At 46.6% G+C, this 22,592-nt stretch overlaps 2 protein-coding genes across 2 annotated transcripts; both read right to left on the reverse strand.

The window, feature by feature from the left end:
• Positions 1–1,116: 1,116 nt before the first annotated feature.
• On the reverse strand, positions 1,117–2,865 carry LOC120950956 (pyridoxal kinase). The gene is made up of 4 exons (XM_040369393.2): positions 2,761–2,865; positions 2,443–2,643; positions 2,103–2,352; positions 1,117–1,871 (listed from the first exon to the last, which is right to left on the reverse strand). Exons 2-4 carry the CDS (start codon positions 2,533–2,535, stop codon positions 1,288–1,290), a joined length of 927 nt encoding a protein of 308 aa, XP_040225327.2. The 5' UTR covers positions 2,536–2,643; positions 2,761–2,865; the 3' UTR covers positions 1,117–1,287.
• Positions 2,866–18,480: 15,615 nt separating this feature from the next.
• LOC120953464 (basic helix-loop-helix neural transcription factor TAP) lies at positions 18,481–22,408 on the reverse strand. The gene has a single exon (XM_040373391.2). The coding sequence runs from the start codon at positions 21,434–21,436 to the stop codon at positions 20,042–20,044; it is 1,395 nt and encodes a 464-aa protein (XP_040229325.2). The 5' UTR covers positions 21,437–22,408; the 3' UTR covers positions 18,481–20,041.
• Between the last annotated feature and the right edge of the window lie 184 nt (positions 22,409–22,592).

The following is a 22,592-nucleotide window of genomic DNA, read 5'->3' on the forward strand; positions in this document are numbered from 1 at the left end:
TGGGATGCCAACATTCGTAGAAACCGTTTTTGTATGAAAAGAACATGCAACAGACAGAACAATCAATAATTTTAGGCACATTAACCCAAAAAGGGTGGTTTTAATCACTATACAAATTATACAAATTTCCATACGTTATTTACTACGCTAATTCTTACGCTAATTCATATGCTGATTTCCTTTGCAATGTTCTACGCTACGCTGCACATTTACTACCGGGAATGGTTTGTCGAATCCGAATCCGGAACAGATCCAGGTACAGTTCTTGAAAATAAATGAAATTGTGAGCTATTTTTGGATCAGTGTGGGTTCATGATCGGTTCCTGGACCAGTGTGGGTTAATGACCAGTATGAGTTCATAATCGGTTCCAGAACAGGTATGGGTTCATGACAGTTTCCAGGACCTGTATGAGTTCATGATGGACTCCAGGACCTGTATGGGTTCATGATAGGTTCCAGGACCAGTATGAGTTTACTATCAGTTTTTGGACAGGTATGGTCAGCATAGTTTCCTGGATTTGTATGGGTACAGTATCGGTTCTTGGACCGTTATAGGTTCATTATCAGGTTCAGTCATGTGTAGTTCTTGAACCAGAAATGGTTATGTATTGGTGTCAGGACCCTGTAACATGACCAAATTAACTAGTTTACTAAAAAAATGATATCGAAAAGTAACATGAATAGTATTTGCACATTTCTTAGTCAATGTTTTATAGTATTGTAAAGTATCTAAACATCCAAAAACCATTCGATTCAAAGTAAAGAAATAATGTTTTACTTGAGATGAGACGCTTCATTCAAATTATAAGTATTCTTTGCACATACTGCACGACAAGATAAGGGAACAATTATACGTTTGATTTATCAGTGGAAAACAACAAAAATAAAGAACGAGCAAACAAATGTCCATTGGATTGTGTTCCTTATCACTCTTTTCGTGCAACAATGTTGCAAGTTTCCAATTCGTTATCATTGCCATGTTTCCGTTTTATTTTTATTTAGATTACAAATGGACAGAGCTGCTTAAGCCATACGTTCTAACCGTTTCTTTTTTCTGAATAAAAGAAAAATGCACACATCGGAATAAATGTAATAAAATAAAAGCCACACGCTGCGTATCGTTTCACAGTTACTATATTTAAACACTCCCAGTGCCGTTTACCATTGAAAGCGTACAATTTTCACAAACACAACATACACAAAATATTGTCACAATCGTCACATAGTGGATAAAATACGTCCTTCGTTCGTTACCATCGTCCAGAGCCTAGGTGTCCTAAGTGTTGCTTACAACTTTTCACACTTGAGCGTAATTTTCGGCTGTTCGATGTCGGCCTTACTCTGGATAAGCTTCAGCTCGCGCTGCTGAGACGTTACCGGCACCTTGCCCTGCAGCACCGGTTCCGGGATGAAGCTGAGCGTTTTCGCGATCACCGCCTGCAGCGTTGCGATGGCCCGCTCCAGTGTAGCGCCCACGTCATAGTTGGTCAGGGCCGAGTGCGCTAAAAAGAGCGACGCAAACAGATCTCCGGTGCCGGTGAAGCGGATCAGATTGTTGCCCTGCTTTGGAATGGTCAGTCGGTACTTTTCCGTACCGGCGGCGGTGCGATTGCTCACGTACGCCAGCAGTGTGTCCTTCGAGCCCAGCTCCGACGATGAGATGGCCACGGTTCGGACACCCTTCTCGTGGAACCATTGCACCGCGTCCCAGATGTCCGTCTCGGTCTTGATTTGCTTTCCGGTGAGCAGCTCCACCTCGAACTGGTTCGGTGTAATGATGTCCGCAAGCGGGACAATTTCATCGCGATAGATCGGCAGCAATTCCTTCGGCACGTACATTATGCCATCGTCTCCCATTACCGGGTCGCATACTACAAAATAAGTGAGGGAGAGAGAGAGAGAGTGAGAGAGGGAGAAGAAGAGAGTAACAAAACACCGCTCATCATATACAATGTGCTACAATGTTGCAAAAACGGGTTCCTCCACTTCGCTCTCTGTCTCTACGCCATCCGTCTTCTCCTCCACTGCTATCATCGCTTATCTAAATATAGACTCGCCTCCCAAGTGCTGTGCGCATACAACAGCTCCGTCCCATAACGTACCGTAAATCAATTTCTCGTTCACACCGCGAAGCGACCGCAGGATGGATGCGATCTCGCGCAGAAATGCCGGATTGCCCACGTATCCAGTGAGCAGATGGGTGTAGAGTTTGTGCAAATCATTGTCAACAAGCCCGGCATACACGTCCGCCAGCTCCTTCTCGTTTAGCACCTGCCCCTTGAACCCGTTCTTATAGCCGGTGTGGTTGGAAAACTGTACCGAATTGATTTGATCAACTTCGAACCCAAGCACCTGGAAGGGGAAAAACATCGAGAACGTTGGTAGTTTGTTTTGAGATTTGCTGCGATCAACAACACGCACCCACCCACCCACCACACCTACCTGCAGCGGAAATACGGCACTCTTGTTACCCACATGCCCATGCACGACGTGGCTCTGGATGGAAAGCACACGATTAAAAGCACCACTGGCCATGACGGTGTCGTTATTGTTATTGATGACGATGATGTAAATGCTGACGGTCCGGTCCCAGGGGTCGACGATGCGCTACACACGGCTACTAAATGCGAACTGACGGCGTGTCTGCAATCGTGCAAATTGTTATTAAATGCATTTACTGGCTCGCCGCTGGTCGTTCGTTAGCGCGCAGATCACGTGTATGGGTGAAGCGCTTGCAATCGGCGATAAGATAACACATACCGTTGACATTGAAAAGGCGCTCGGTTTAACAAAAAAGAGTTTACTGCTGGCTCACCAACGGCCAAAAGCCAGCTCTATGCCGCAATAACGAAAAACTAAAGAACGATGCACTTTTTGCTACAAATAAAACACAATTTTCGGTGCGTACGCGTACTCTTTTGCTTGTGTTGGGAAATTTGAAAACAATCACACTCGGCTGACAGCTGTTTGTTGTTGCAGGGCTCGTCTCTCTCTCTGTTTTATGTGAAAGGTGTTAGTAATTGTGCAAAATGTGAAAGCTTAGAAATAAACTTTGATTTTCTTAAATTTAGGAAAATACAGGGTTTTCGCATAATTTTCACTATCTTCAATAGCAAACATCGGTAGTAAAAAAAAAAACAAACACAAGAATAGAGCATCATTTAGCTTGCCATAAAAAGTTTATAGCACCGGAACTACGAAGCCATAACGAATCTACCAGTATTTTGCGTTTTTGTCCTTTATTCTCAAATAAATTAAAGTAAATTATTGTACTGCGCCTATAAAAAAATAAACTGCAACTAATTCATTCATATGAAATTCTTCCTACACTAACGTAATGTCTATGAAACAATGAAGTGAGCAAATCGACCGCATTTCTATCTCGTATTACTCACATCGCTCGAAACCTCTGGCTTCCGCACCACCCCACCATTACATTGTTCCTAAATGCGATCGGCACTTCTTAGAAACATTTACAGCTACTGCCGCAGTGCATTTGTATGCATTTAGGCCCGAATTACACAAACCGATTGGCGATCGAATCAGATCCGTATCGTGTTCACGAGGGACTCCTAGCATCGCCTCCACAAGCCGCCTCTTGCCACTGTTGGCCCTAGATATAGCGGGAATAAGCAGCGGTTTTCAAACAAGTTCCGTTGCCGTTTGCAAGATGAGAATACGATAATGATTATGGGTAAAAACGGGCGCTACTTGCCGGGGGTTGCAAAATTCAATTGGAGTTACGTTACATATCGCGCCAGCCGCACGAGCATTAACCACCGCCCGTGAGGGGCGTACATGGGATGGGTCGTTCGGTATCACGGTGCTTTGCATTGAATCGAAAATATTAAATTACTTCCGCGGGCACCCTTCGCCATGCGCCGTTGCGCATATTTTTTTTGACTATCCTGTGGCGATGAGGCTTGATGAGGTTTCCCCCCCCTCTCAATTTCGATGATTACGCTTCCGTTAGCAATCCGTTGAAATTGTGGCGTTAAAATTGTGCAGTTCATTTAAAGGCACGAGTAGCAATCATTTCCGTACACCTTTCTTCCTACAACAGGTATCCGCGGCTTTCGGAGCAACCAAATTCGGAAGTAAATCAGGCAAAATCCTGAACGGTGGTGTTCGATTTCTTTTGCTCTTTTTTTTTTTTGCAAAGCTACAGTTCCTAGAGCAAGGTGAACCCATTCTTTGCAGGGTCTGCACGTGGCAATCGGCATCAATCGAATCCTGATGTTCTACATCTCTTATCAAATGTACCGATCTCGGTCTATCGAGATCGTGTCTGCTCCTGGTGAGCATTAAGGCTAAAAGTATCATTTTACTTTTTTTCTCTTTCTCTGTCTCTCTGCATCACTTCAAGCGAATCCCTCCAATAGCTTGGTTTTAGGGTCCTTTTTCTAGGTCCGCATTTGAAAAAATCTCCTCGATCAATGGGTCGGGTGAGAGGATAAACAGGTAGAGAGATAGGTAGAACCGGTATGATGATAGATTATCAAGAGGCCACTAGAGTTGTTACGCTGGGCCCGGAGTTGAGTGGCGCGCAACGAGCTCGTAACGCATCGGTTCAAGTCGAGAGGGCACAATTGTTTGTAAATATTTCCGGAACCGGAAGAGCACTCCAACGGTTCGGACGGCTTCAGTCTTCAGCCGAATGGCGGTCAATGTTCGGAGAGGGAAACATCGTTGCTTCATTTAACCACACTGCGAAAAATGGATAAATACAGGTTTAGTACAGCTTGGCCATCAAAAATGTACATGTTTGGAGCGAAACGCGAAACTTCCTTTTCCGTAACGTAAATCAATCAATTGCACACACCCGGAATGGGTCCCCTGGATATTTCTTTACGATCGTTAATCGTTACATGGCGCTACTAGAAAAAAGATTACATTCAATTACGATTACGACAGTGCAGTACCAAGTCGTCCCACATGTACACCCTAATCCACACAACACTCCCGGCGGGATTTCCACGAACAAAACAGCAAGCGATTTAGCAGCAATATCCATCGCACACGAGAAAAAAAAACCTCCCTGAAACTCAACACAAAAGCAGTGCAATTTATTTCTCGTGTAAAAGCACCTAAAAAAACCCAAAAAAAAAAACGAATCGATCCCAAAACTAGAGCAAACGGACTTTTGCACGCAAAAAATCCCCATGCAATTGCCAAGCGATTGTGCGCGATCAGGCACCAGCAATTCATGCATCTGTCGAGGGGATTTTCCCTAGCAACACAGTGCATTTCCTCAGCGCGTGCCAGTAGCAGGATACGACGCTCGGGCAGAGGTACGGGGCATAGGAAAAGGTGTGAGAGTTGATAATTAATTTTTGGTCACAATCGCTGCCGTGATCCAAATCACGGAGGAAGTCCGGTACCGTCGGTAAAGGAAACACAACAAATGGGGCCGTTGTTGGCTGTAACCGGACCTTACCTTGATGTGGATGCGATTTATGCAAATGCAGCTGTCACCAGGTTCCGCTTGGCTGCACGGCCACCGAGTTCGAGTTCGGTTGGGAACCTCCGCCTCCGTTGGTAATGGCTTAATACGCCGACGAAACGGGTGACTTTTACACCTTTCCGTTGGAGCTGGCCAGCTTTCCGTTTGCTTTTGCTGTCGTTTTCGGCACCCTTTGACGGAATCCTGCAGGACCTCCACCGGAAGGTGACGTTTAGCGTTTATCACGCCAACTAGATCTGTTAGTGTTGGGCTGAAACACCATGTTTGGTAGCATTTGTTCGCAGCACGCGCGTGTGGCATTGGTGTGTGTGTGTGTGTGTGTGTGTGTGTGTGTGTGTGTGTGTGTGTGTGTGTGTTTGTGTGTGTGTGTGTGTGTGTGTGTGTGTGTGTGTGTGTGTGTGTGTGTGTGTGTGTGTGTGTGTGTGTGTGTGTGTGTGTGTGTGTGTGTGTGTGTGTGTGTGTTTGTGTGTGTGTATGTGTTTGTGTGCAGTTGTGTGGAACGAGCACTTTTTAGCTGGAAAGTGATTTTTTTCCCTTCTGCAGTGCTCGCGCAGCAGTGTGCCAGAGGACCTCCCAGTGTCAACGGTTTTTCACTTTCAGACACGTTTTTTTGCTGTTGTTTCGAGCAACAGGGAATAGCGGCGTGAAAACGAAGAAGAAGAAGAATAAGGAGAAGAAAAAACGAAACAAAACCAACGGACATAAGGTATATCCTGTGGAAGTGGCGAGCAAGTCCTTGCCGGTGACATCAGGTAGCACATCGCACCTTCTCCCAAGCGCGGAGGATTAGTTGCGGTTGCTTCCTCCGGTCGATAATCTCATAAACATTGTCACTTTGAACACAGCGAAGAGGTGTTTGTGGCGAGGTGCCATAAGACTACTGTTCGTAACAATGCGCTCACGGCTGGAGAGTTCGTTGTGGGAAGTGCGAAGTACGGTAGCTATTAAGTGCCATCCGGCCAGAACGGTGCACCCGGTGGGAAGGACATGAAGTCGAAAGGTACCGCTGAGATCACTGGGGGTTGGAATGGGAAAAAAAAGGTAAAAGGTAGTTTGAGTTGCAAGAGTACGATAGTTTTGAATAGGTGTGGAAGTGTCGATGATTTTTTTTCGTTTTTTAGGGATTTTAAGCAAACTGGAGCGGTCCCGTGGTACAGTTGTCAACTCGTACGACTCTATAGCATGCCCATCATGGGTTAGAACCTAGAATGAACCATCTCCCCGTAGCAAGGATTGACTATACGGCTGCGTGGTAATGAATTAAGTCTCGAAAGCCTGTATAGGCCGGCATGTCCGCGTAGGCCGTTACGCCAAATAGAAGAAGAAGATGCAATCTGCAACATTCTGGAGGCCATCAGCTATAGCTCAATGTTGATACCTAATTTATCGCAGCAAATTGAAGATGTACGAGGTCCCTTGCGTTTGTTTGTTTATAATTACGATATCAACTGGTCCATCGGTACAGTCATCAGCGTGCAAGACCTAACAACATGCCCCTCATTCAGACAACCAAGATCACTAGTAGCTTAGGCATGCCTTTGACCGACGGATGCGTCAAATAAGAAGAAATACTTCCGATATTTAGCATAACTTCGCAAGTCATTGAACCCACACGCTATTTCTGTTCTCAACTAACGTGCCTCTGGAATACAAATTCCAAACGGCGCAGAAAGGCTCAGTGAGCTCCGAGAGCTCAAAATGAAAGCCAATACTGTCTTTGGAAATGCACTAGACTGCTGGTTAACGACTTCTTCCTAATGAGGTCATTTTTTGTTGGATTTCGGTTAGGTTTTGAGCTCAGAAACCGGTTATTATCTGTATGTTCCGTTAGCTCAATGAGGCATGCGAGTAATAGTTTGCAGTAATGTCGTTGTTGCTACGTGTGTAGCACTCGATTAAGTGAGTCGCAAACGGTAAAGATAATTTTACAAACTGTTGTTTATTTACGCAGATTTCAAGCAAATTTCAAGCAGTTTTAAAATTGGTGCTTTCTTTCCGTGATCTAATTTGCAACTAATTTTGCGTTTAGAGATGGCGCCCTGTTCTCGATCAGCTGTGCGAACTTGACCCTAATTGAACCGCTTCCTGATTGGTCCTATTCTGGGAGAACTAGTTGTCGCACAAGCTAACCCTGTCGTCCCTTTCTATGTATTTAGTACGCCATCTGACGGGTAAATTGGGAGTTAGGTCGATCTGCTGTTGACAGATCGATGTTTACAAACATTACTTCTGTCTAGAACGCATGTGGTCTATATCGTGCCAACACCCCACCCCGTGAATCCTTAGCGTAGCAGGATTAACTAAATTAATACTGCACGATATGCAAACCCTCATTGCTCTCTAGTTATGTGTGTTCGTTTATGTACGAGATTCGACACATTTCACCTCGATCGCGGCTGTTGTGATGCGTACTATTGTGTGTGTGTGTACTTGTACTCTCCTTGCTCTCTATACCTGCTGTCCGGCACCTACGATGCCTATGCGTTTGCACTTTCCTACTATCAACAACTTCATTCAACTTTCGTCTATCAAAAAATGCATTTGAAGTTTGTCGACATTCTATCGTATCACATGCCTGTGATGTGGCTATCAGTGAATTAGGCTGAACAAAACTTCTCTGTCTTCGTGACGCGGTCGGTGTAAACCTAACCCTACTTTTCGCTGTGTCATTTCGTATGGACCGCTCACTAATACACATATTTTTCATTTTTAGCGCAATCGTCCCAACAAAGTGAGCACCAACGGCGACGTGTTCTGTTGGGCTGTAGCTAACACCGGCCTCGATGTGTTGGCAGGGGCCATATACCGCCCATCCTAATCTGCTTCTCACAGCTGAAGGCTCGCCGGGTTTGCCGATCCGCGCCTCGAGCGGTGCGACTAGCTCCAAATGCTGCAGTCCGATCAACAACTTTGGCTGCGCTTTCAGGTACGATTGGATCGAGAGTCCCTGAAAGTGAGCAAAGTTATTGGTTAGAAAATTGGCGTTAAGGTTTTGTTGCGGTAAACTTAGCTTGTCCACAGTACGAGCGTTGGCAAGCTCGTAGCGCGTGCTATCGCCTCTTGGAGAAATCGCCAAATTTATCCGCTCCGATCTCGAATCTCGTCTCGTGAGGTTGCCGGTCCAGCTCATCTCCAGGGGTTCTGGCTGCCCTGTCACGCCGAGAGTGCGTGCCAGTTCAGCTTCCACTAGTGTGACTGCCGATCCTTCGTCCAGGAACGCCAACGTCTCGACGCATTGCTGCCCGTGATGAATTGTGACAGGCATAATGCGGAATAGAATTCCCGACGATTTAGGCACAGTATTGTGCGTCATGCATGCCGCTCCTCCAGATTGGGCCGTCTCGTGGAGAAGCGTGTTATGTCGCATTTCGCAACCGGTGAAGTCGCAACGGAATCTCGACAAGCACCGCTTGGTTCCGTGTGCGTTGAGACAAAGCTTGCACAAAGCTTTCTCATCCACCGCATGCAGGCGACTTTGCACATTCATGGCCCTGAATGTTTCGCAGAATTTTATGTGGTGTCCCGTTTTGCTGCATATTGGACACCTCTTCTCTGCTACCGCCACTCTCGGTTGGGAGTGGACGTTAACGTGGTAACGGTTGGGAGGGTGAGAAGGTCGCACGGAGATGTGCCTCTCCTGAGCCTTATCGCGAGTAACATATTTGCAGGCCTCACAAGCCTGATCTAAAAGCTTATCTATGAACTCACCAAAGTCCTTCAGATTTGGTCGTGTGATCTGACTCTTGTAGCGTACCCATTCTAGTCTCCTTGTCGCCGGCAGCTTTTCTGCTAACTCTTCCAGCAGCATCGGGTTGTTCAGGTGATCCTCCAGATCCGCCGTCACCAGTTGGTCACACAACTGCTGCACTGCCATCCCATAAGTTATGAGCGACTCCAGGTGCTCTGGTTTGGGAGCTTCTGTCCGTCGCGCTTGGTCCAGCAGCTCCTTCACAACCAGCGCCGGTCGACCGTACAAGCGCTCGAGGGTTTTGATGACTAGAGGCGCTGCTTTGGGAGTGTTCAGCTTTGACAAAACTGCGTCACGTGCGGGACCTTGCAGACACTCTTCGAGACGGATTATATTTTCTCGATCCGTGAATCCGCAGGCTTCCGTCGAGTCGTTGTAGCAGCTTATGAATACGAGCCACTCCTTCGTCGATCCTCTAAAGGTGGGCAGTTTTTTGGGGTAGATCTGCCTCGCCACCACCTGGTCCTCTGTAAGGCCTCTTCTTCTTGTTTCCGCAACGGCTGCCACTGTCGTAGGGTTGACGGTCACTGTTTCCACTAACGCGGGAACAGCCACATCACTGGTACGTGCAGCGGGGTTATACTGCTGTTGCTGCTGTTGCAGCTGATGCAGTTGTTGCTGATGCAGCGGCTCATGCTGCTGTTGCTGCTGTTCATGCTGCTGCTGATGCAGCTGCTGTTGGTCGCGTACCCACTCCTCCGTTTTCAACGAATTACTCGCGAATGATCGGTGGGATCCGCGTTCTGCTTCTCCCTCGAACTGGAGACGAAGTTTCTCCTGCTCGAGTTTCAGGCTCGCCATTTTGAGTTCAAACTCCTTGACGGCCATCTCTCTTTCTAACTCTTGCACTTTTGCAAGACGTTCTAACGCCGCGCTTGAATTGCGCGAATGCGCTTTTGACGATTTCGCGCTGGGTGGTCTAGCAGCTTGGGACGTCGTAGGCTGCAGCGTTTCCGCGGATGCTGTACGCCCCGAGGTCTCGCCCTCGCTTGGTGCTGCGTTCTTGGTCTCGTTGCCTTTGCAGCTTCCAGCAGGCTTCCCCGGTTTCGCGATGGCTTCCTTCGCAGGCTTAGGCTGGCCCGTTCCCCTCGCTTCGCTCTTTGCCACTTTCACGCACGATTCACATCGCCACTCCTGGAATTTGATTTCCGCGGTGACGCCAGCACATCCGTAGTGGTACCACTTTTCACAACTATCACACAGCACCATGTCGTCTACGGTATTATGCCGCTCGCAGCCACCACAATCAAACCCGCGTTTACTCATCGTATCTCAAATATTCACACGGAATAGAACTGAGCAATTTTAAAATGTTGCTACGTGTGTAGCACTCGATTAAGTGAGTCGCAAACGGTAAAGATAATTTTACAAACTGTTGTTTATTTACGCAGATTTCAAGCAAATTTCAAGCAGTTTTAAAATTGGTGCTTTCTTTCCGTGATCTAATTTGCAACTAATTTTGCGTTTAGAGATGGCGCCCTGTTCTCGATCAGCTGTGCGAACTTGACCCTAATTGAACCGCTTCCTGATTGGTCCTATTCTGGGAGAACTAGTTGTCGCACAAGCTAACCCTGTCGTCCCTTTCTATGTATTTAGTACGCCATCTGACGGGTAAATTGGGAGTTAGGTCGATCTGCTGTTGACAGATCGATGTTTACAAACATTACTTCTGTCTAGAACGCATGTGGTCTATATCGTGCCAACAGTCGTCTTTCCTCAGTCTCTGGTGTGTCTCGTACCTATATATCTCTGGCAGACGTATATGTTGTTGTAAATGATATTGTTTTTTTTCCTACTTTTATGTTCGTTTTAGCTCGCCAGGAACTTGAAGTTCTGTAGCTAAATACTACGTCTGCATCTTCATGGTATAACATGGCATAAGCTTCAGCAAGAACAACCAGAAAATGAAGATGCACATGTCAACTATATTTGTCAACTCATTTTCGCCTGTAAGTCAAATTTCGTTTCAATTTATTTCACATTCTATAATATCCCTTTCAAGCATCTGTCAAAAAATTAGTCCATCATTATGGCATCAAACGCTCATATGCACTAAACACTTTCCCCATTTCCCACGGGACCAATAAGCCACGCGCAAACGTTCACGCCTCGCGCAAAACAACCACACGCGTGCATCGAAGTGTTATTAGTTAAAGCAAGCGATGAAAGCCAAAATAATCTCTTCGTAATGATAGGCGGCAGAAGCAACAATAAAAAAAAACAACCACCAAACAAATCGCAAACAAATTTACCCGTTTTTATACACCAACAACACTTCCTCCGGAAGTGCCGGAAACCACTTCATGCCGCTGCATCATCATCTTTCCTCAGGCCAACGGGTTGTTCTCACACTGCCACGTGCCGCTGGTAAGCGATCCCCGCGATGGCGGGTTTCGACTGTTTTGCGCACACTCCTGGCGGGAGGCCGGTTTTGGGGAGGTGGCGAAGCGATTTCCATCCCTTTTGTATTGCTCCTCCTCCTATCTTAGGCGCAGGCGGGCGGGCGGAAGAAGTCGCTTCTTCTTGAATCTAAGTGACAACACGCGTCAACAAGTGGGCGCCGGCACGTGCCATTGTCCGCGCAACTGCGACCTCTTGAGAGGGTGACCGATGTTGTTTGTTCTTTCACCGGTTGCCGTGTGTCCTTGTGGTCTAGTGCCGATCGGTGCGGTGGCACGTGCGAACGTGGAAATCAGGACCGTTGATTATACAATTAACCAAAGCTGACGTGCTGATGCGTCCCCGCTTAAACTGCGTTCTAATACAGTGACAAGGCGCCACGTGCTTTGGTAAACCGACTCAACCCGCTCAACCCTTAATTGGCTTGAAGGGGTTTCGGTGGTAAATAATTCAATTTGATGCTACGGAGTGCTCCTACAAACATTTGGTACAAAATATCAGCATTTTCCCCCACGCAAGTGAGGGCAAGATGTGATTGAGTTGTTTAAAGAGCGTGAAATTTTATGCATTTCGTTCCGCCAGACATGGCATAGCGGTACCAGTACCAGAACCGCAATCGGAACGTACCGCTCCGGGAGGAGTTTATTGTTTGTGTGTGTGTGTGTGTGTGTGTGTGTGTGTGTGTGTGTGTGTGTGTGTGTGTGTGTGTGTGTGTGTGTGTGTGTGTGTGTTCCCTGCCACCGTTTTCGGAACGTTCCAATCGAAATTGTAATGAATTTAAATGCTGTTTACTTACCGGAGGCCCGTCCAATGTTTGCTTGTCCAATGTCACATGTTACATACCGGCTTACCTCTTGGCCCTCTTCCTAACCCACCCGTCGACGGCGTAATCCGATAGGAGCTAATTTGATGGAATGGTTTTTCAAGGCCTTTTTTTGGTTCGGTTGCTATCCTTCCCTTCGGCGTTGTGTTAATCCCGATCCTCGGGTGAAATGGGCGAAGGGATGGTATAGCATGAAAGTGAACATGTGACGCACGGTGGTGGTGGTCACATTGGTTGCGGTTGACACACAGACGCATAGAATAAGCAGGACGAAAAAGGACTCCGACGCGATTCGTTGCGCACTGTAAGGTTCGATTTACGAAACCCGGACACAGGAGCAATGTGATTGGAAAGTTCGGTACAAACTGTTCTGTTTTAAAACATATTTTTAGAGCGCTTTCACAAGAAAAGGGATAAAAAAAAGGGAACGGGAAGAAGAGATGCAAATGTGCCCTCGAGCTGCCACGGCTCCTGCACAGGATGTGCCGATTTGGTGCGCGCGCGGGCGAACCAAAATTTCACGCCAAATCTGCTTACACCGAACGGAAATGACGATGATGATGGTGGCAGGAAATGGGAAGCAGTTCCGTGTGCCTTACGGGGCCTTACACCGGGTAACGCCTACGGGCCTCTCAGTGCAAAGCAGAGCAAGAAGAGTAGATGTAGAAAAGTGTCGTTGCGATGTAGGCGATTCGTTGCAGCAGACCGCGCCGTTTGCCCACGGGGCTACCGGTTAAGTGGAAGATTGTTTTATAGCTTAAGGCTAACTAGATGGAAGGACGCAGCTACATCGGAAGCTGGCTACGGTTAATTATAGGAGGCATTTCTTTGCCTCATTTTTTCCAATACAACTGCAAAGTTGCGGTAGAAAATTCAATTTCGTTTCGTTTGTTTTTTTGCCGGCGAGGAAATGGGAAAATAGTCTTCCCGTGAAAACCGTGGGCATTTTGTATTTTTAGGAATTGTACCGTAAGAAAAAACCCCGAACGCTCTAATAAGAATGCAAACAAACCCACGGTACCCGGTGATGGCGGCACGGCAACGGGCTCTAAATGGCCCCGAGGGCTATTAAATGCTAATAAAAACGCGGGTAGGAAAAAGCGCACCCGTACTTTACAGCGTACAACGGCAATGCATTCATTACATATTTACCTAATGCCAATCATGATTTCCTACGCACACGAATTAGCAGATCAGAGATGCTGCAGCCCACAGAATGCAGCCACTAATCGTTCGCAAGATTGGCAGCGTAGCGATACGCAGCCGCACCCTTCCCGCAGCCGGAACGTGTTTGCCGATAGGATTAGTTGGTTAGTGTTGGCCGTTTTTCCTGTTGGTTTGGTTCGCGTTTTTCGCTACGGGTTCGGGTTCCCTTCTTTTCCCCCTTTTTTCACGGGATATCAGAGTGACAGTGTGGCAGACTAGAGCTAGAGTTGTGTAACGTGTGTGTGTTTGAATCGTGTGTCGGTCGAATCGAATCAAAATTGCTTTAATCATGTCGATGTAAACCGGGAGTGTGGGTTGTTTGTTTGTTGTTTTAAAATGTTTAAAGCGTAATGTTGTGTTTTTTTTATCACGTGATTGATTGACTTTTAGTTTGATGTTTGAAGGTTTTACAGCTTTAATACAACTTTGTAGAGGGATTAGTGTGTTGGATTGGTTAAAATTAAGTGGATTGATTATTTTCCAATTTATTGAAATGATTAATTGATCGACAGTTGAAACTGTTTGGATTACAAATAAGCTTTAAAAACATTATAGTTTTTCCTAATGTTGTTATAACAAATTGCTCCTGGCTTATTGGTCGCTCTGAAAAAACCATTAGAGGGCTTTGCTGGGACACTTACCTATTACATAGGCAAGTTCATTGAATTGAAACTATTTAAATCTACATAACCTTTGGATTGATCTTCAAAGTAAGCAGTAAGGAAACGAAAGACTCAAGGGTCAATTTTATGTTATAATAGTAGAAATCGATGGTATTTGTTATTAAAAATTGCATTTAAAAAATTGGTATAAATTTGTCGATTTTCATCGGTTTATCTTCACCCGCACTGCCCACACGTTGATTGCACTTTCAATAATAGTATTCCATGGGTCAGCAGACAAAATTTGACACCTCTATCAGTCGTACTCTATCCATGATGACCTTGAAAGAGTGAAGCACCTTTGTTCAGGTAGCCCGTAGCGTCTAACACGGACTCCGTGCGGCAGTCTGTGGACGTCGTATGAACCTGCTCCGGCATCTACAACATCTTGGCACCATTAGAATTTAATCCCAGTCCCGAATAGCCGACGACCCTGAGCAACTCGAGGTTTTAAAGGAAGCTGAAAATGAAGATCCAGGGACAAGTGGCTTCATCCCTGCGTTTGCTGGGCATGGAAGTCGATGCAATTGGCTAAACAGTGAACATATCAGGAAGCAGATATCACGCCCAATGGCTTCGCAGCGGCAAGCAATGGCGCCAAAACTCAATGCGATCATTTCAAGCGAATTTCAATATGACACCCAAGTCCGCAAACCACTCCAACATCTCCTAGCTGCGTCCTATCGAATTTTTATGACCCAACATGATGCAAAAGCTCTACTCTAACAATTTTGTCGCAAAAACTGAGGAGTAACCGTCAATCGAATGTAGAACTTAAAAACGTGTCTACACGCATGTCTTCGTCCGCTGTGGTGAGAATTCCGGAAAACTAACGAAAAGCAGCTCGCAAGGTTGTAGATTAAATCACACAACAACGAACACTTCCTACAAAGGCGCATTAAGCATCAATGAACAACTCTAGGAGTCGTAGTCTAAGAGCATACTAATTCAATGTTTCATCAATCTAGTACATACAGACAAAGGTAGCCTGTAACGTATGGGGTTATACTTGGAAAGCATAGGATGTTTCAACCATTCAAAACCCTGCAGTTCAATGAATATGAAATGATCCTTCAAAAAGATATTCCAAAGGACCGCTTAAAGTCTCAATCGTCTCAGTGTTAACTGTGCCAAATTTGCTGAGAAATCTTGTACTTCCCTTATACAATTTTCCAAAACATCTCCCTGCCTGTTTTTTCACATAAAACGCAACACTATTCGCACTATAATGCTACTCTATTTACATTTCCACTTCAGCAAACACTTCAAGCTTCAGCTGAACCATTACGCGCGAAAGGATTCGTTTGACTGCCACCGTTTGATGCAATCTAGTTCCATCTGTTGCATTATCGCTACCCACACAACACCGGCCAATCAAATGCCGTGGAGCAAAGTAAACATTGCAGCAGCGGGTACTACTTGTGGTTCGTGTGGTTAACCATCATCAACGACGTGGTTGGTGATGTTATTTCACATGTCGTCCAGCGGATCTATCCACGAGAAGAACCCTTTCGCTTTTGCACCAACAACATGGCGAATGCATATTTGATGGCTTCAAAACCACTCCGCAGCAATGGTGTGGTCGACATCTGTCGACCGATGATTCGGCCTTTGACCCAGTTGCACCGGGTTTATCGGAAGATGACATCGCGAAACTAAAAACTCACCGATCGGGAAAATCGTAAACGTCAGTCAGTACCGGTTTTATGGCTGTGCAGAAACGTTGAAAAGCAGTTTAAACCCTGCTCTTTAAACAATCAAAGCAGTTAACGCCTCAATCGGCTTGCTGGGTCCTGGGCTATATGTCCCGAATGTCCTGGTAATTGTTCTGCAAAAGCCGTTAGTGCGTCATTACATTGCACACACCGTACAACGGTCTAACCTTCCCAAATTGATGGGCAAGTAAGTTGGACCAATTATGTCGCAAAGCTTGCATCGGTCACTATCGGCCACCAAAGACTTCAAACGGTAATTTTTACGACCAGTGGTGGTGGTGGTGCCGACCATCAGGCACTGCTTCCCGCTGCGATCTGGCTGAACGCGAAGGGTAATAAAAATTATGCCAATATTTGATTTGTCCTGCGTACGTCCTGCACCACATAGGGCTACCATTCAGTTGTTTGCAAGGCTTTAGTATGCGCATGTGTGTGCTTGGTCTTGCACCTCCTTGCAGTGGTTTGCCATAGGTTATGGCAAAATTATACGGGGGCGATTGTAATGCGCTCCGACTCTCAAACAGTGCATTGTGTTTCCGGCTAGGGATGGAAAGCAAAACCATAACCAACGGAAGGTTGAGTTTAACACATTGTTTGTAAATGGATTTGGTCCTTTTCTTTTTTTTTTGTTGCTAGTTAAGCCCTATTTTCACTGAAAATGGCCCGTTGCCGCATAACGGAAGAAGGTGGAACATAGTCCAACAGGCTTGAATCACATTTGAATCTAATTGTATGCTGCAAGGTACATATTCTTATAATGGATTTACCAGTGTCCTGAAAGATGAGGTACGTGAAAGGGTGTCTATGATAAAAATAGCTAAATGGACATGCCAAGAGTTGTACACTTCCAAACAGCAGCTAAAGCGATTTGAAGGCCATTTTGCAAGCCCAAGCATGACTGAAACACATTTTTTAAATTTATTGGATTAGTCTGACCCGTATAAAAATAACCTTTTGTGTTCCTTAACGAGACTTTTGATACATAATACACTTCCAGTTTTCTAGTTTGTTTTCTAAAGACTTGTAACCTTCAATGGATGCGGCACTGTCTCTTACATGTCATGAGAATGACACGGAACAATCCATCGTGTCACAGAAAAATTCGTTGCTTTTCAAACCACTTTTACTTTTTTACCCTTTATAAATTATTCATGTATTGCAAAAAGTACTTTCAGCATGAATAATGTGTCGTCCCATATGATGGGAGAGTTAGAGTAGGTCGTGTCCGGGACTGGAGCGAGGGCAATCACAACCGATCGTTGATTGATGAAGAATCCGCTCACAAGCATTTCGTAAAAATCATCAATATTTCCGAAAGCGAAAGCTAGCAAAGCAGGCAGTGCAATTAGGATTTGCCTGATTTTGTCGGCATGTCGGAAGGGCGTCCGAATCGTTAACGATCTACACCACAGGTGGGTTATTCATGAAGGCCGTCGGAAACGGCGTTGCAGCAGTGGACAGTTTGTCTAATGTGTTGTACTGTTACTGTTACTGAAAGGAAAGTTTAGTGGCCGTTGTTTTTTTCCCTTGGCTAACAAAGTTAGCTAACAAGCAGCACCCAGTGTAGAAGGGATGGAACGGAACGGGTATCATCAATCAGCTACGTTTAGCCAGTTTGTCACGGGGACGGACGCCAAAGGAAGGACTCAAAAAAAAAAAGAGCGAAAGGACGAGAGAGAGAGCGAGATTTATGTGCTGCTCTGCAGTGCGCGCGCGCGCACGCTGTCTAACGAGCGCGAGGGATGCTTTATCCACCACCCCGGGGGTTGAACAACGGGGACGAACACAATGGCTATAAAAATAATAGTAGTGCAGAGAAGCACATTCAATTGCCCAAAAACCCTCGAGAAAGCGCTGCACAGTCGGGTTGGCAGTCGGGTTGTTTAGGTAGGGGCCGGGGGTTGGCTCGAGCCATTCTAGTCCCGACCCCGAGAACCCCCCGAGGTGTTGAACGGCGGATTATTCGCATAATTCGCGTCCGCTTGACAGGCAGAGAGAGAGAGAAAGAAGGACACAAGTAAGGGATGCAGAGACGAAGAGGGATCAAACGAACGAAACAAGGACCCGCAAGGACCAAGCGCGTCTGCTGGCGCTTGTCCGTCACTCGTGCTGGCTCGGCACAGGACCAGCGGGCTCCGTGTGCGCCTGTGATTTAAATGCGACCCCTTAGCTGCGTGCACAAACCCGATCGGATGACGTTTTGTACTGTTTGTTTGCTTCGGGTAATTGTGATGAATTGGGGAGTTTTTCTTCTTGCCGGCGCACGTTGAAATTTGAGTTCGAGCCGTTTGGCTGCTGCTGCAGTTGCTGCTGGACAGGTTTCAGATTTAAAGGGACCAGCACCAGGATAACACTTCCAGCAAGCTGAGGGAGAGTGTCCTCCTGCTTTGTCTTGCTTTTATCCACCCGTAACCCAATGTACCTTCAGCCGTTCGCTCACTTCTAGCGGGTGACAAGCGCAATGAATGTTTGATTTCCTTCCCATTCATCGACGATTCAAAGTCATTGTTTGGACATTGTGGCACTACCCCAGCTTTTGTGGCCGGGGTTTTACGGAGGGGTGGCGACTCGCTTGGCCACGCTGAAACAGTGGAGTTAAGTGTGTGTGTGTGTGCGTGTTAATGCGCAAAACGAATCGCGTGACATTGCGATTGGCATCAGCCGATTAGAACGGTTCACAAATTATTCGCCTAAAATTGAAAGCAAAAACAACGACACAGCTAGGATAATAAGCCCATAATAAGGTCATCATGCGAGAGAGATTTCACTTCATACGAAACGTGTTGTTTTTTTTTTGCATTTTGGTAATGGTTGGCGTTAACCGGTGTTTTATTTTTATTATTCAATTTATTTCACTTCTTTTCCTTCTACTCTGCGCTCACTAAAAACGTGTTAAAAATATATTGCTTACCTACTCGTGTATATGGATAAAAGTTTCCCGCGGGCACCTGATTCATCGAAGAGCACTTATTACGCTATAACTCTCCAGTTTTGGTCCAGTGTATGCTAATGTATGTATATATATATACTTATATATGGCTTTGTATTTCATGAAGGCAATGTTGCAAACAGGACCGTCAAAACAGGAAGGGATCGATTTGAAGCAGCAAAATTAACGCCTTTTAATGTATCAAATCGGTCCAGTATTAGTCGATTTTTAAGCAGAGATTTACACCAAACTGGTGTAAATGTCATGCCAAAATCGTCTGCATTTTAACTCCCTGTTGGCTTGTTGTTGTACGACTACTTTATCTTGTTTTCACTAACTTGACTAGTTAAATCAGACCATCGTTGCGTTAAAATATAGGAATATGCCTCACAAGATAGCAAACAGATCGTTTTGCCTCACTCGCTCAAAATGTGACTGCTAAGAGGGGCAAAATAAGTTGTTTACTCAACAGAATATAAAAGTTTTATAAAAAAGTTTATTGCTACGAAAAAGACAACCATTCTGGAAGGAATTACAAGTGGTGAAGTGAAAGTGAATAGTGAGTTATGAAAAATTATATGAAAATAAACATCAAAGTCTGCGTAAGATTCTAGAAGAAGTGTCTAAAAACATGAAAATCATTGGGGAACATCAGAAATGATAAAAACGTAAGAGAAAACATGTAAAAATATTAAGAATAAGAGAAAACAAAGACAAAATGAATCTAAGAAGAAAAACAAAACAACAAACAATCACAACAGAAAAGGTACTGCTGCTCGTAATTCGTTCCAGCGTGGTTGTAAATCGATGCAAACGATTGAACAAACGAAACATGCCTGACAACTACGACCGATAACTACGTTTTGGGGATAAAATCGCCATTGCTTTGTGACTACAGTGACTAAAAAACAATCGCGATTCTATCGCCACCCCCTCGCATAAAAACAACGTGATTTGAAGCCTATCCTACAGAGTTATTGTACGTCTAGAATTGCTTTTTAAAACACTTGCTCGCTTGTATCACCGTGTGTTTGTGTGTCTGTCGTGTTTAAACCTTTTTAAACCTAAAACAACCGATCTTCCGAAAAACGATCCTACGCAACGGTCGCCCCGCCAAAGTCGTCGAAGATGCCCGAATCTAGCGCAGTGTACGGGGTGTCCCCATTGCCTTCGCGCCACGGTGGCGTCTGGTTGTAGAAGCTGCTGCTGTAGTGCATCGTCTGGCCGGGGACGCTTCCAGGAGGTGAGTGACGTTGCTGCTGCTGCTGTCGACCGATCATGTCTGGACAGGCGGCTACAGGTCCAAACTCGGTCATTCCATTCGCCGCAGGGTAGTAAGCATCGCGCGTGTAACCCTGTCCAGGCTGTACGTTTGATGGCGTTGGAGCTATCGAGCTCGCTTGCCGGATACCGTTGTGATGATGATGGAGGTGATGCTGCGACGCAACTGGCTGCCCGCGGGCTTGCTGCTGGTGAGGATATGGGTCGGCTGGGTACGGCCCCGTCTGCTGTCCCACTGCTGGCGACCGTACGGTGCAGGCCGCATCGAAGGCACCACGGAATAGGTTGTAGTTTTGCTTGGAAAACTGTCCCGCCTGAGGCGTTGCCGACGGCAATCCCATCTCCCCAGGGGCGGTCCCTCCAACGACCGCACCGTACTGCTGCATGCTGCTGTAGAAATCTCCCGCCGTAAAGGCCGCTCCCCAGTGATGGTGCTGCCCAGCCGGCGGTGGGTTAATGAACATCGCGTCAAACAGCTCCTTATTGATGCGCTCCCCGCTCAGCGTCAAACTCTGCAGCTTCTCCAGGTCGAGCTGTATCGAGCCGTCGAGATCGAGCAGCTGCACCAGCGAGAAGATGTAGTTGTACGCAAACCGCAGCGTCTCGATCTTGGTCAGCTTGGTGTCCTCCGGGAAGGTGGGCAGCGTTAGCCGCAACCGCTCGAGCGCTTCGTTCAGCGTGTGCATCCGGTTCCGTTCGCGATCGTTCGCCTTCAGCCGACGAACCCGCTTGATGCGCATCACCTGCGTGGGGCTGCGGTTGCGCGTGATGCGGCTCTTGCCCATGGCGTACTTGCGCTTCGGTTTTTGCTCCATCTCGCCCTCCGCACCGCCGGGGGCCGGTTTCACTGGGGTGGAAGTTTGTACGCCAAGCGACGGACAGAACGATCCGGCAGCGTCCTGTTTGTTGCCGGCTGCCATCGTCGCCTTGTCGCGGAGCGACTGTCGGCCACGCTTTTTCGCTGGCGGTAGCGTGTCCTGGTCCGGGAGCAGCATATCTAGCGGCACTCCCACTGGTGGAGCCGGGACGACCTGCGGCGCGATGGCAACATGCTCGAAGTTTAGCTTGCGCGGTGCCGGCTGCAGACAGCCGGCAAACGAAAGGTCTCCCGCGCACGATTCGTAGCTCTTCTCGAACCCACTGTCCTCCGACGTGTAGTCGTCGAAGTCTTCAAACGAACGATCGTCAAACCCACAGTACGAGGACATACTGTACGGTGGGGCACAGCTTCTTCGAGGATAGAACACAGCACGACAAGGACCTCTGACACTCTGAGAACACACTTTGTACGGCTACGATCATACGGTCATAATGTCACTGTTAGGCACTACAATTAGTGTTGCTTACTCTATTTACTAACACTCTTTCACAATCACACACACAAAATAAGCGCACACGCTCGCTTACTATTCTTCATTCGTCATTTACACTATCCTCACCGACTGACGCATTCTTTGGTGCGCCCCGGGGAAAACTCTTCAAACTGTAAGCTTCGAGTGGAAAACCTAAAAATACACACACGCGCTCCGCGCACCGTTCCGTACGCTACCGGTAACGAACACCAAATACGCGTCCGGCTGGCAGGGTTGAAAAGTTTTATAACACCACCAACCGGCACCGGCAGCAAACCAAAAAAAAAAGGACTCGCTTTCGTTCTCCCTTTCTCGCTCACGCTTTGCCACCGTTTTCCCTTTCCCGCCCCGTTCGGTGTGCGCACACTTTCCGATCCCTTTTCCGAGCCCGTTTTCTAGACAGGCAGGCCCGGTGTGCACCCGCGTTCGAAGTGTGCGTCCTATCAGTGGCGTTTGTTTTTCCCCCCTCGGGATTTTGCTGCCTTTCCCTCGCACAGTTGGGTGTCTCGTTTTTGCACACACTCATGCCCAGTAGCGTTATGTCGCTCCTTCTCTCTCTCTCTCTTGTGGCTGCCGCACTTTTCTGCGTCTGTGTAGGGAAACTCGTGCTCGTTAGGAGTGTAGTGTAGCGCTTTCCTACCTTTTTCCTTGCCCTTTTTTCCTTGGCCCAGGGTGGATGGAAATGAAAGGGAAGTGCCAGCAACCCCTCGTTCACTTGTTTCAGTAGTATTCAATTGTTCCACGCGTGACATGGCCGCTGGTACAGGTCAGTGCCGGTGGGGTGTGTGGGCTGCTGCTGCGTCCTTGAGCGTAAGGAGTAATGCGTTACAGTGGTGTGTTAATTATTTATACTAAAATTTTAAAATAACACAAATTAGGGCATAAGTTTTTGGGGTTTCTACACTTTATTTCATGATAAAAGTTGAGATAGATATTGGTGTCAGCAGTTTAATATAAAAAAAAAACATGTTTATATTCAAATTCAAATGAGACTATAGATATGTCCCTAATA

Source organism: Anopheles coluzzii, chromosome 2 (genome assembly GCF_943734685.1).
Source record: "Anopheles coluzzii chromosome 2, AcolN3, whole genome shotgun sequence".
In the NCBI taxonomy this organism is placed as follows: Eukaryota; Metazoa; Arthropoda; class Insecta; order Diptera; family Culicidae; genus Anopheles; species Anopheles coluzzii.

Excerpts from the sequence above, each read along its gene's own strand:
- LOC120950956 (XM_040369393.2), bottom strand. The coding sequence starts at position 2,535 with ATGGCCAGTGGTGCTTTTAATCGTGTGCTTTCCATCCAGAGCCACGTC. Across the intron at positions 2,353-2,442 it reads GTGCCGTATTTCCGCTGCAG|GTGCTTGGGTTCGAAGTTGA; the intron begins GTAGGTGTGGTG and ends TTCCCCTTCCAG. Across the intron at positions 1,872-2,102 it reads GAACGAGAAATTGATTTACG|TATGCGACCCGGTAATGGGA; the intron begins GTACGTTATGGG and ends CTTATTTTGTAG.
- LOC120953464 (XM_040373391.2), bottom strand. The coding sequence starts at position 21,436 with ATGTCCTCGTACTGTGGGTTTGACGATCGTTCGTTTGAAGACTTCGAC.